The sequence below is a fragment of the Amphiura filiformis genome, chromosome 17 (assembly GCF_039555335.1).
Source record: "Amphiura filiformis chromosome 17, Afil_fr2py, whole genome shotgun sequence".
In the NCBI taxonomy this organism is placed as follows: Eukaryota; Metazoa; Echinodermata; class Ophiuroidea; order Amphilepidida; family Amphiuridae; genus Amphiura; species Amphiura filiformis.
Window position 1 is genome coordinate 63,689,557 of NC_092644.1, and position 14,389 is coordinate 63,703,945.

General features: G+C 38.2%; 2 protein-coding genes across 3 annotated transcripts in view; both read right to left on the reverse strand.

The window, feature by feature from the left end:
* The window catches only part of LOC140138149 (adhesion G-protein coupled receptor G4-like), a 22,887-nt gene extending 12,758 nt beyond the window's left edge, over nt 1-10,129 (reverse strand). Inside the window, exons 1-12 of one of the 2 annotated variants that reach the window (XM_072160081.1) lie at nt 9,701-10,129; nt 8,828-9,157; nt 7,918-8,208; nt 7,251-7,565; nt 6,763-7,089; nt 3,894-4,202; nt 2,886-3,245; nt 2,316-2,435; nt 1,929-2,147; nt 1,640-1,786; nt 1,053-1,311; nt 581-657 (exon numbers count right to left, since the gene is read on the reverse strand). In XM_072160081.1, coding sequence (XP_072016182.1) covers nt 1,094-1,311; nt 1,640-1,786; nt 1,929-2,147; nt 2,316-2,435; nt 2,886-3,245; nt 3,894-4,202; nt 6,763-7,089; nt 7,251-7,565; nt 7,918-8,208; nt 8,828-9,157; nt 9,701-9,767 — 2,703 coding nt within the window. In that variant the 5' untranslated portion in view covers nt 9,768-10,129 and the 3' untranslated portion in view covers nt 581-657; nt 1,053-1,093. Of the gene's footprint in view, nt 1-36; nt 162-543; nt 658-1,052; nt 1,312-1,639; nt 1,787-1,928; nt 2,148-2,315; nt 2,436-2,885; nt 3,246-3,893; nt 4,203-6,762; nt 7,090-7,250; nt 7,566-7,917; nt 8,209-8,827; nt 9,158-9,700 lie in introns of those variants that run through there. The other variant, XM_072160082.1, reaches the window with a different exon arrangement.
* The window catches only part of LOC140137351 (uncharacterized), a 20,915-nt gene continuing 16,340 nt past the window's right edge, over nt 9,815-14,389 (reverse strand). The window contains exons 5-6 of the mRNA XM_072158992.1: nt 11,561-11,653; nt 9,815-10,164 (exon numbers count right to left, since the gene is read on the reverse strand). Of these exons, the coding sequence (XP_072015093.1) occupies nt 9,815-10,164; nt 11,561-11,653 (443 nt within the window). The remainder of the gene's footprint in view (nt 10,165-11,560; nt 11,654-14,389) is intronic.

The window sequence follows — 14,389 nt, forward strand, 5'->3', positions numbered from 1 at the left end:
GTGTCAAGAACGTCAACTGAAGCCCAGAACATTTACCTGTACAAGTGTCTCAAGAGCTTGTTCCGCACCAAAGTCCTGTCCACAATTGATCTTCCAATCCCAATATGCTTGGTTTTCTTCTGTATCTAACAAACAGACTGCGGTGATAACTGACAATCCAGCTATAAATGTAAAATAATAACATAAAACACAATGTATTACCCGCCTGCAATCCGGTGTCGAGGTGGTTGCATAATGCTTCTTCTTTACTGGGCATGGTCTCGACTTAATTATAACGGTAGTCGCGACTTTCGAATATGACTTGATGATAGTCCACTATAGTCCATTTGGCTTCCACGAGCCTGACGTTAGTATTAAGTCGCGCGTGTTGACTCAAAGAACTGACGTGCTTACACTCAAATGCGGTTCATATGAACACGCGAGAAGTAATGCCGACAGAGTACTGACGTCGTTCTCTTGAGGAAGCCAAATTGACTATAATGACGACTATCTCTATCTATTGTGTCCTCAAGATACCTTCAGTAAGACAACTATAACTCTTACCATTTTCTGTTGTTACTGGGCACACCAGCCCTGAATTTCTGGTTTTCGTAAGATCTCCTGACCGCAGAGTAACATCACCGTATGGTGTTGACAATATCTCACGTGGACAAGTGGCTAGAATACAATGAAAAGGAAAACGTTGACATGCACTTGGGCACTTGGTGGAATTTGTTGGCCATTGGTACCACCAATGAAAAGAATACCGATATATTTGCATGACTACGATGAAAGTTTTTGCAATCACACGCTGCGTATGTATTAAGGAATATATTTGGTATAATTTTATTAGCTCGCAATCACAATCAATAAAAAATAGAATGTAGCCTAAACCCATAGCTGTCCCATTCCGTCCCCGAATTGTTTGGATATTCACAATCTAAGTGTATACATGTCGTCAAGATTTACGGATGGGGCCGCCTTAATAAATAAAGGTAAACAAGCGCACAACAAGCAAGTAAACGTGTTTTCAAATCTGGCGCTATGGATGAATGGGATGATGATATCATTACCTTGCTCTTCGTTGGCCGTAGGATTACCATTGATATCATCGTCACCTTCTGTAATTGTCACTTGTGACTGATCCAATAATCTTAAATTGGTATTGTTCCACAGACGTAACATGAATGTTTTCTGGACCTTCGTTCGTTGTATCATATCTAACCATTACTTGAAGAGATGCGGTGGTTTGTCCAGGAGTAAACATTATTGTTTCATCGACTTCTTCGTAATCTTGAGGATGAAAGGCGGTGGTTCCAGTGCTTTTCACCCCTATTCGTAAAACAATATTCTTTGTCTTCAATCGGGGTCATAAAGTCATTTATTAAGATTTTTTTCGCACAATATTACCAACAATAGCAAAAGTAGAAAAGTTTACAATATCTGTAATCTCAAAGGATCGGTTATGAGATAAAACAAAGTCCAATGGAAGTATTTCACTAGTTTCCTTACATAACAAGAATATCACAAATGCATTCAGCTAGCTTGATCTAAGAAAAACAATGCTATGCCTTTGTGCCCCGGTTATGTAACATAGAAAAATTAAAAGACAAATAAAATTATAGTATCTACCGTTTCAACATGTGCTTTTATTACTTACTTAAATTTGCAGCAGTGTCCGTGTTGCCACTTCTTATCACACTTACTGGGAGCATACCATCTCCAAGCTCGGACACATAATAGAATGGTTTGTCAAACGTAAATGATGCTGGTCTAGGTGGCGGTAAGGGCGGTGGGGCAGTTGGCTCTGTTACAAACGATCATTATAGTTCGAAGAGTAAAAAGTGGGTTGTATGTACAGAGATAACACAAAATGAGAAGATTTTATGATAAAGGTTTTAACGAGCAAATGGTTTGTATTAAAAAAAAAAAAGGTAGAATTTCAATACCTGGTTCATCATCATCAATGATGGTGATTATAGACATGCTCGTACCGGACACTGACGGGCTTAGAATCCGCACATAGAAGTATTCATTCCCTTCATAAATCTGATCAGCCACAATTGGTATCATCACTTCGTATGGTAATATTGTTTGGTGAGTAAGAACGGTGTTGAAAGACTCGAAATCTGCTCCTGGTGTGGCAGTATCGGCTAACGTGCTGACGACTAGAATGTATGTAAGAAATAAACAATGATAATGCAAAAGATGTCAAGGAACACTGCAATGAGTACAATCCTCATCATTATTTGGTTAGTCCTCACAGTTAATCGAATGAATTATGGCAATACCTTTGACGGTTCTAAATATTTTAAAGTAAACACATAATGTCATACCAACTTCTGTTGATGACCGTGTTCCTGGTGTCTGTTGTATTATTATGGACACATAGCCGGCACCTTCATTCACTGAATAGGACGGTCGTGCAATGTACACAGTCGCAGAAAGTGGCAGAACTGAAATAAAGCATAGACGTCTTTATATTACGAGGGTAAGTGCAAGAGTGAATTCTAGAGATGATACCCACCCACAATATCCCATCATGTTCTATGTTAAATATACAAGAACACATTCCCGCTTTTTCTCTACGGAATCAATATTATTGTTAGCACATGGGGGTTATACTCTAGTGGACAGAATGACCAACATTTCATGTTTACATGAAACGCTTTGTATAATGGCTGCACCAGACCTTTTTTGTGGGTAAGTGAATATCAGGGGAATCTGCGAATTTGGGAAATTTTGTTCGATATGTTTTATTTTAACTGGGGAAAACCAGGATGAGGCAAATTTTACATCCAACACAAGCAATAATAGTTATGTTAAACCTGTTCATGCTATTGCTATGCTAGTACCTACGTAGCCACAGACGGGCACAACGTAGCCCAAAAACGTTATCATAATACCTGTAGCCGTAAACGAATTTCCGTTATTACCACCGGAAGCTGACGTTGTCATTGGTAACGTTGTCGCTAAAGCTACATCACTGTATGGTCCAGTGTCATTATCTCCATGCCTAATATCTGCTGCAACAGAGAACCCATATTGAACCAAAGGCGAAAGACCAAAAACAGTCGTGAATGGCGAGTTTGGTTGATTCAGTCGAAACTCTCGTATAAGCTCACCAGTACTTGCGAGAATCAATCTACAGTCGTAAGCACTGATTATTCCGTGGCGATCACCACATGGTATTGGCTGCCATTGAAAGCTTAAGGTAGTTGCAGTTCGATCGGTATTGGTTACATCTTGTGGTGCAGCTGGAGGAACTATGGGTATACACATCGATAAATATGGAATAAAATAACATAAGGTGTTAAGAACAAGAAACGATAACCATTCTAGTCCTTACTTTACATAGTTACCATGAGATACGCACGGGATATATTTTAGTCGTGTCAGATTTCTGATCAGTTTTGATGGTTATTAAAAAGCCTGCTTCTTTCAAATGCAACATTGGATTGTCTTGAAATGACCATAATAGGCATAATTTATTGTTATATGACTGTTTATGACATATTTAATACTAAATCAACAAATTATATGGATCCTATGTTGCACTTTGATGTGGCAGTCATATCCATAATCACTGCTGATGAGTACCAATCATTTTGATATACCCCCGGTAGCCTGTATAGCAGAGATACAGAAGATCTGTTCCTTGATCAGTTGAATACGAGAAGCAAAACAAATTTAGCTGAAGTGTCTGATTATGTTGTTTTCCACTATTCATTGTCTTAATTTATTATGCACGATGGTTATGTCAGCTTTTGTTCCGGAACCTGAAACCGAGGCACACCTCGGGGTCGAATACTTATAAAGAAAAGAATGTTGATACCGGGGTTGAACCGGGTTGATTCTTGATACGAACTGAATGCGCTTGCAATGAATAAGGAAGAATGCAACGTGTATTATACCTGCAGCAGACACTGTATGCAATGTTGTGCTGGTAGAAGGTCCGCTTTCACCAGAGGGTGTTGCCACCGAGACATAGACGTGGTAAGATGAATGAGGAATAAAACCGGTGATGGTAACAGGTGGGTCTGTAACCATTCCGTAATTGACGAGTATTGGATTGTCTATCTCCATACATTGATCCAGCTTGACAAGTGAATACTCAACAATGTACCCAGTCGGAGAACAACCAATATTCGGAGGTATCCACGATACTTCAACTCCGTCAGCAATGTTAGTGATAGTCAAATCGTTGATAGTTGCCCCTGCACCTGCACATGAGAAATTTAATGATGAGAAAATTAATTGTCATGCAGGCTCAATCAAATAGCGTCATTCATTTATGGTTATGAATTGAATTCTATATACAGGGTGTATCAAAATGATTGGTACCGGGCTATGTGACATTTTCAAAAATATATCAAAAATATAAAATTGCTAATTAATATAGTTTTTGTACTATAAATAGAAAGGGGCATATATTAACTTATTGATCTATTAATCTGAAGTTGATAGGTTGATGCATCTGGAAGCTATTGTCATTTAAACGAAGATCGACGTAATCATGGTTTTACTTACACAACACAAGATGAATATGTTCACTGCTTGAACCATTTATTGCATACATACTCTTCAATATCTCACCTCAGTATACATAACATAAAATTGCTTCACACATGCTTTTAGAAAGATAGTTCCTGAAGTCCCTGCCTTACATGCCTTCCCAGCAAACACAAAACGTTTTCGACATCATTCGCAAAAGGTTATAAAAGGTTGTCAGAAAACGTTTAAATGTCGGGTTATATAAACGGTATATTAAGAGTATAAAACGTTTTCATAACCTTAAAAACATTTTTGATAATCTACTGCTCAGCAAACAAAAATGTTTTACAGAAAACGTTTAAATGTCGGGTTATGTAAAGGGTATAAAAACGTTTTAATAACATTCCAAAAACATTCTTGAAAACTTGATACAAAACATTGTAAACAGAATGTTATTTTGGGGTTGAAAAAATATTTTGCGAAAAATGTTTGCACAAAATATTTTCAATAACGTTTTAAAAACGTTTTCATGACCTTTATATAACCCGACATTTAAATGTTATTAAAATGTTTTGAAAAAACATTTTAAGAACATTTCTGTGTTTGCTGAGTTCAAATATTTTAAAATAATGATATTTAAGTATTGACAAAATATTTGGCAAAAATGATTGCAAAAATAGTTTATAATAACATTTTTTGAAAACATTTAAAATATTGTTGTAGTGTGTTTTCATACAAAACGTTTTAAAACGTTATCATGACCATTATATAACCCGACATTTTAATGTTATTAAAACGTTTTTACCTAAACCAAAAGCCAAAATATAACTTCTTTAAAACGTTTTTAAAACGTTTTTGTGTTTGCTGGGTTACGACTCTGGCAGTGTGAGGTGAAACCCTATCTTGAAAGGACTTTTAAGTCATGGTTGTTAAAACAACCATGACAACTGGGATTGGTCCATTCTGTAACTGCCCATATCAAATTTTGAAGCATGGCAAGTTATAGCATGTTTGCATAGGATACGCCTTGTTCTTAGAAACTGTCTCCTAAATCTTCTCTGCACTTCTCCATAGCTTCGTGACGACCAGTGATTCTTAACTATGAATGCACACTGAAGTGTGGCATACTGTGGAGCCATTCCAATAACTTTTACCAGGTCTAAACTAACCTACACTGTCTACAGTCTATAGCCATTCTGCCACACCATCTACTTCATGACTTAGTAATCTCAAAAATACAATTTGAATTACCGCCCTGGATGGTGTTGATACACAAACTTCTTTCACCCCACCTAAATTATTCAAGTCAATAATATTACTCTCAAGCAATCAATATTGATTATTACATAAATATATATTATGAATGAAGGAAAATATTAAACATTTTCATGATTTTCAACATATCATCCTCATAAGGTATTTGCAGTAAAATAGTGCTTTGAAAATGGTGCGCTACTGATCCAGCCTTACGATGAAAAATGTAAAAACACCTACTTTCCTTTAGAATCATGTAACTTCTGAATAGAATGTGCTATCTTTATGATCTAAAATTCTTAGAGAGGATAAAACTACTATAATTACAAATATTTAAACAATGAACACCAAACTGGCACAAAAAATAGTGAAAAAATTCGGCAAAAACGAGAAGTCTTCGGTACCAATCATTTTGATACACCCTGTATCCCATTAAGCAGACGTTTCAATATGTCGGGAGTAACCTGTTGTAACATCATTTTTTAGAGATGTCCTGTTTACCGCATGTCGATTGCCCACTCAGCAAATACGGTTACCAGTAGTTTAAGGAAATCGTCAAAAAGCTGCAATTTATGTAAATAAGGACGTTAGTCACTGATTACTGGACATAAAGTTGCAGTTAACTATGGTATCGCACAAATAAACCGCGATAACGCGTCGGCAGAGTGCTGCACTATCGTAAGTGCAGTAGAATGTAATAGCTGCCTTTTGTAAAACACCTATTATTTGCAGCACATCTCCTCATTGTAAGGTGTTGATGTTCTGTATTACTTGCCTGATGGCCACTACGCTAACCAAAGATATCACCTTTACATGTAGTTGGGTGTTTTTCTAGTGTTTTTGGATTAAAAATAAGTACATTATTTATTGAAATGTTGCAAATGGCAGCTATTACATTCTACTGCACTTACGATAGTGTAGCACTCTGCCGACGATTACGTTTTTCATGATCAATATATCCTATTGGCGATCATCATCTTTACTGACCGATTTTGCTTGCGGTCTTGAATATAATTATTTAGCTATAATACACACCGTCAGTAATTAGTTCATATGGATCAGACCATTCTCCTGGCATTCCATCTCCGTTAATACCAGCCAAAATGAAAGTAAACGCCTCATTGCAATCAATATCTTCGAAAGAAACACTAGTTGATGTTGTCTGGCCCGACATCATTGCCGTTTCACGTCGCTTACGTCGGTTGGATGTCGGTATTACACATTCGCCATTTATAATGGAGAACTCAGCAGGACAAAGAACATATTGGAAATTCATCGGGCTGGTGCTTCCACAATCAAGAGTTCGCCATGACAACGTCAGACCTTGAGTTGCTGACTGAGTACTCGTGATTCCATTTGGTGCTGTGTAAGTGATAATCAGCAGGATTGTTTTGAATAAGGTGAAAATCTACATATATCAATGTTGTCATTTTATTTTAAATTTCTTTTGTGGGAAAAATTGCCAAGATTATGCGAACAATATATTAGAGCTTCACTTAAATAATTGTTTTTGGTTAGATTACCTGGTGTTAACGTCCATACTGTCAGGCTCGACGAGATCCCTATTACATCGATACGCTCACCAGATTGCCATCCATGATTTGCAATGAAGGTACATTCCGTATTGCATGCTAAGTTATTTATCGCTGCGTTTGAGTTATCGGTGAAGGTCGGTCCGATCGCTGGTTCTTCACAAGTGTCACTTATGGTTCCCTCGCACAGGCGATAAATGTATCCTCCTAATCCGTCCAGGGATGATCCGTCAAAGCAATCCGCTGGTGCCCAAGTAAAACTTAGAGATGACGCCGTGATTTCAATGTTGGAAAGAGAGCTAGGGCCTGGTGTATGGTAAAAAAAAAATTAAATTAAAAAAGAAGCAATAAAACAATAATGTCAGTGGTGAATGCAGGTCAGAAGGGTGTGACGTATTGCTAGTATGTCCGATTATGGTTCACAAGCGTGATTGATGGTACCCTCGCACAGGCGAGAAATATATACTAATCCGTCCCAGCATTATTGCTTACAATAAAATACAGCAGGCTCAAAAAAATAAATATTGACTAAGGTAATCGTGATCAACAGACATTTGTTGAAACCGAATGGCAGTTATTATCCACTATTATACTAAATATATTCAATTGAAAAAGAGTGATTAGAAAACTATTCCCGAAAAACTATTGTAGGCTATACCTGGTGTAGAGGTCTGTACAGTCAGCTCTGAGGACATTCTGATGACAATATCATTGCCGTCTTGTCCATGACGTACACTGAAGGTATAATACGTAAAGCATGTTAAGCCATCAATGATTACACTTGAATCAGACGTGAAGGTCGGTCCAATTCCTGGTACGTCACAAGCGTCAATGATCGTTCCCTCACAAAGGCGATAAATGTATCCTAATCCGTCCCCGCAATCCGCTGGTGCCCAAGTAAAACTTAGAGATGATGGCGTGATTTCCGTGTTGACAAGCAAACTTGGGCCTGGTGCATGGTACAAAAATAAATTAAATTAAAAAAAAGAAGCAATAAAACAATAATGTCAGCGGTGAATGCAGGTCAGAAGGGTGTGACGTATTGCTAGTTTGTCCGATTATGGTTCACAAGCGTGATTGATGGTACCCTCGCACAGGCAAGAAATATATACTAATCCGTTGTCATGTAAGCTTGGGCCTGGTGCATGGTACAAAAAAAATGAAAAACAATAAAAAAAAAAAAATAGCTTAAATTATTATGAACCTTTTATTTAGGGGCATATTAGAATTGAGTGTATTATGATAAATTGTTTATACACAAGACAGCACCGAGATGTACACATGTTATGCAACTGACGTAACCTGCTAATCAAACTCCCATGGCTTGTGATTGGTTATAGCGCAACCAGGGGAAATTATGTTACGGAAAGTTGCGGGATAACCAATCACGGATTGAGGGAAGTTTGATGGTAAGTGACGTCAGCCGCAAAACAGTCTTTTATCTCCGTCGTCAAGAATAATAAGTTCCTTTTTGATTTTGTTTTAAAAACAAGTGCAAGACAACTGTTTCGAAATTTCTGGTTGTCGGATTGAAAGTATAATATCTTTTTACTCCATAATGTCCGTACCTGGTGTTGAGGTCCATACTGTCAGTTCTGTAGGGAGTCCGATAGGTATATGAAGTCCCTCCTGGTCATCATAAACGCCATGATTCACAATGAATGTATATGCTGTATTGCAATCTAGACCATCAATGTTTGTCTGTGGATTATCGGTGAAGGTAGGTCCGACTATTAATTCGTCACATTCTGGGTCACTAATATCTCCCAAGCACAAGTGGTAAAGATATCCTTCGATATTATGATTTCTGTCCCCGCAAGCGGCTGGCTCCCAAGATAAACTTAGAGATGACGGTGTGGCATCAGTGACAACAAGTGAAGTGGGACCGGTACTTGGGTCTGATGCGTGATACAATTATTAGAAAACAACATGAAACTTTAATATGTCAAGATCTTAAAAGATCTATTCCCCGGGATCTATTCAAAGGAGGAGTATATGAAGGAGTCTCAATATGAGAGCCACCAACAAATATGTTTAGGTGGAACAAGTAAACTTCTGGGGAGAAATTGTGTGAAACACGCCCTGCGACTTAAAGCCATTCCGGAAATAATACGCGTACGCTTGGAAAGAAATATACTAATATATATTTCTGAACACGGAAACAGAAACGACAACTTACCAAACAATTACACACAATTATAAACAATTACGTATATGTAAAAAAATATTGTTATATATCATGGAGTGAGGTTTGATGGCTACTTAATATGTGTTTGAAAGGGGACATTTGAACGTTTTCCCTCTCGACCTGCCCTAAATTGCTTGTCATTCCCTCCTTTTGGATTGCGCAAAAACAACATCTTGCACCCCCGGGTTTGCATCTCCTAAGTTGACCCTCCACCAGAACCCAACCCCTCATATAACTAGTAATAATAGTTTACCTTCTGCCAATGTTGTAATGGTGACAATTTGAGACGGTAACGGTAAACACAACCTTAGATGAGACATTCCATGATCACCGGGTGTAACTTTCACATCATACGTTGAATGAGGCTCTAGGTTTGATATTGTATATATTGGGCAGTTGGGGAATATATAGTATCCCACTGTATTAGTAGTAGTAGTAGTAGTAGTAGTATAGTAGTATAGTAGTAGTAGTCATAGTAGTAGTCATAGTAGTCATAGATATCATTGACTATGCATAAAGCAGGTTCAATTAATTGTGCAACTTTAGTGCCAATCCCATCAATGGGCAAACACCCATCCTGGTTGGTTAAGAAAACTTCCACTTTGATATCGATTGCGTAGCACCTACCCACTTCCAATCCCAAACAAGTTGACACCCAGTTGACTGATAAATCAGTTGGCGAAGAAGCATAAGCAGTAAAAGTATCTAAGAAAGAACCTGTGATTAACAAAATGAAACGGTCAATGTTAACAGGACTTAGATCATCAGTAGGCATGTCATGTGCAAGTGGATCTTCTGCTGTATATAAGGGTTCGAGTTGCTTCGACGATTACTTAGAAACAAGAAAGATCTTCCAAATATAAGCATTTGGTATGGTACTTATAAATGATGATATGATCCTTGTAATGTGTAAGTTAATAGAAAATGATCTAAAAGATGCATAGAAGCGGTTCCAAGTTGTCTGTTGGTGAATAGTCTGGATATATTTGTTGAGTCCCTCAAGGCTCTATTGTTGAACCAAAACCGGATTTCACCATTTATAAAGGACTACATATGCCATTCTACATAAGGGTCCATGCTATTAATGGAATGTTATATGCTGACGACAAAATATGTTACATCATTATCCAGATCATGCTCACTTGAGAAACTGGCAGTTTGCATCTCCAATTTTAGGATGGTTTACGCACAATGGATTCATCCATACCACCTCCTGGATCACCTCACGTTACATGTAGAAGAGAGAGGATTGTTCCCCTCCCTCATATTCAAATTGAACATCAATGGATTCTATTGTAACAGTTATGGGCATGTCGTGTATGACAACTAACTATCGCTGTCATCTTCGGACAGCTACAACGATTCCTAGACTGTGCAACCACCGAACCACTGATACATGCTTTCATCTCCTTTGCCTGGATATATGCAACAGATTGCTATGTAGCTAACCTGAGATTGAAATCAGCAAGCTTCAGCTGAGAGCATGGCAGCATCCAGCCAATTCCCCGTAGCCTTCGGCTTCCAGTGAGGAAGTTTTTATTCTTTATGCTCGCTCTGCTCATCTACAGATCCATGAATAGTCTTGATCCGGCGTACATTGATGACCCGCTCACCTCACATACACTCTACTACGTTCTTTACATTCTAGTTTCCTCGGACTGCATGCTGCAACTGCAAGTCTCTATTATGACACGTAGGACTGGATCCACTTATTGTGACAGGGCTTTTCTGGTTTAGGCTCCTAAAGAATGGAATCTGCCGGGAGAATCTGCTACCAGAGAACGTCAGGGGACCGCCAGTGTTCAATGTTCAGTGTTCTTTAAAACCACTCTGAAGACCTATCTTGTCAATATGTAGCATCCATTTATCATATTGCTTTTTTGGATTTTATTTTCACTTGTTCAGGGTAATTAACTATGGTGTTGGTTTATGCCTAAGATGCCAATATCAGGTCCAGTGTAGGGTGAAATCCAACTTACTCATATATTTATCATTATTAGGGGCAAAGCGCATGGGTATCTCCCGTAGTTGTAAACTGTCGTATTTAAACTGGGCCGCTAAAATGTGCAAGGCATTGCGTGATGGCTATAAATATCATAAGAGTAAATATTACCTTCACAGTAAAACTCATCACTAGCAACATGAGTAATGTTATCTCTACATTCCATAGTTCCATCACATCTATCAGCCTCTGTGCAGCCACAGTCTGTAACATAAGCAAATTGATATTGGTAGTACTATCTATCATTACACGAATTATGTAGATTGAAAGCGGTACATTGGAACGGAACGCCAGATGTGAAAGGTTGTGGTCTAAAACATATTATTTGGGGTTTCTTCAGTGGCGTGCGCAAAGGGGAGGGCTGGGCGGAGGGGGGGGGGCAGCCCCCACTTTTGTTGGTCATTCGGGGGAATTCGGGGGACTGTACAAAAACGTCAAAATTTGCCCCCTCAAAATAGGATTCCTTGGCCTTTTTAAAACGCTAAAACCCCGGAGCTTTAGGGGGCGCTGCACCCTGGACCCCCACCAGGGCTTTGCCCTAGACCCGACCAATCTTACACTCCTAATCAGACTCCATTCGGGGGAACTGAACAACCTGGCCCCGCCACTTTCAATGTGCTGCGCACGCCACTGGGTTCAGGGCCATGAAATAATTAAGACAGAGATGTTATTTGAGATTATTTGAGCTGGCTAACACTGACCCCTGGACTGACCAACCCAGAGGCTGTCTCATCCATACCCTGGAAAATGTGTCCCCAAAGGTCATATTTTGCATACAGATCTTGTATAGAGCAAACCAACACAATTATAACCTAGTTTCCATTTCATGTTCATAGAAGCAACAGTTATTTGATTTTTTTTCAGGAAAATAGCCAAATAGTTGACAAAGTCCCCTCTTAGTTCATGTATGCAAGCACTATTATATACCACACAACACTGTGTCCTTCAGTCCTTGCAAAGGTCAAGCAATGTTGCCTACTAGCCCTGACCATGATCTATGGATCAAGTCACACTTCTGCCTCAGGATGGTCGGGCTTGATATGTCTAGCCTACTGTTGGTCTGCTGCTAGTACCATGATGAGCACTTTCTTACCCAGGGAAAGATGACATTCCAATGTGCCGCTTTAAGCATGATATGGGCACTGTCTCCAGGACCGTCGCCATGGGGGGGGGGGTGCGACATTGAGAGAGGTAGAAACCGAAAAGATATTCAGGCCATCTTAATTTAATGTGAAATGCGGTTTTTAGGGGTTTGTTACCTTTTTTTTAATCCGTGGGACGTGCAATGACCACCTTTTTTAAACTGCCAAGGAGGTTGGAGGTTTCACTGTGGTAAAGGTGAAGAGTTTTTTATTAAGATTTACAATTTACGCTATTTTGACGTCACACGTTAATATTGTGTGGTGGATTTGAAATTTACTGTCATGAAATGACTGTGCCTGCTTTGCGAGAAATAACTATAAACATTCTCAATGCACACAGTTCACAGAAAAAACTCTGAATTAAGTATTACAAATTTAATGGTTTTTAAACATATGGATAAAATCAACCGCTTGTTTTTTCATATATAAGTAAATTGTGATATTACAATTCATATGTATATCAATATCATGAGAACTATTTGGGCTAAAAAAAATTTGAGCTTAGAATTTCAGCGTGATCAATCTGAGACTAGCATATAAACCGTGTTAAGTCCACAAACTCATGTATCTGATTTCCCTGTGCGATATTGCAATGTGTGGTGGATTTGAAATTTACTTAATCCAGCGGGAATAACGTGCAAAAAGCAGGCGATTTTACTAATACGCACGGCGGCTTTGAGACGAACTATTAACTGAAAGGTCATATATATTGCTCGGACAACATCATATCATTGGCAAGCTAATATTATGAGGACAGTGAAAATGACTCTTTTTTTGAGAAAATAAGACGTTTAAAATTGATATTCCGCAAAAAACAACTTAAACGATGAGTTCCTTCGAACGAGACATATTTGACCTAGAACAAAGTTGACGTCATGAAATGACTGTGCCTGCTTTGCGAGAAAGAACTATAAACATTCTCAATGCACACAGTTCACAGAAAAAACTCTGAATTATGGATAAAATCAGCCGCTTGTTTTTCAGCGTGATCAATCTGAGACTAGCATATAAACCGTGTTAAGTCCACAAACTCATGTACCTGATTTCCCTGTGCGATATTGCAATGCTATAGTTATTATAGTTTCAGTTGGATGAAATATTACATAGCAAACGCATAGTAAAAATACTGTGTGACGCTTTGTTTCCCAAATGAGAACAATAGTCTGCATATTGTTATGGAGCAATATCTCACAAAAAGTAACTAACCCCCCTTAAATAATGACAATTATTCAAAAACGGGCTATTGTATTACAAATCTGTAAAATGCGTTGGAAGAAGAATTTATTTCTGCACATTTTGACACATCATTTGTAGCAATTGACTAAATATTGAAGTCACAGCGTACATTTAAATCAATGTAGCCCAAGATTTGAAAGTTGCAGTAAATCTATTGATTTTGCATTCAGTGTAATGAAAGGAAATCTGTGTAATGATATCTGAGTGTTTTTGTATTGTAAAATTTGTATGTAAGTGCAACTTTCAAATCTGGACCTCACTACATTAAATTGACCGGTGTTTTATTATTTTCTGGGCTATCGTATCAAACGAGGTGTCAAAATGCGCCGAAATAAATTCTGCTTCCAACGCATTTTACAGATTTGCAATACAATAGCACATTTTTGAATAATGGCCATTATTTAAGGGGGGTTAGTTACTTTTTTGAGATGTTTAGTACAACTCATTGTTGCTAATTTCAAACTTGTCAAAGTGATCACACAAGTAAATGAGAGCATGGTACAGTGTCCGCTTCATTTACTTACGTCATCAGCCGCTGCCTTGCAAATTAATTTCGCTTCAA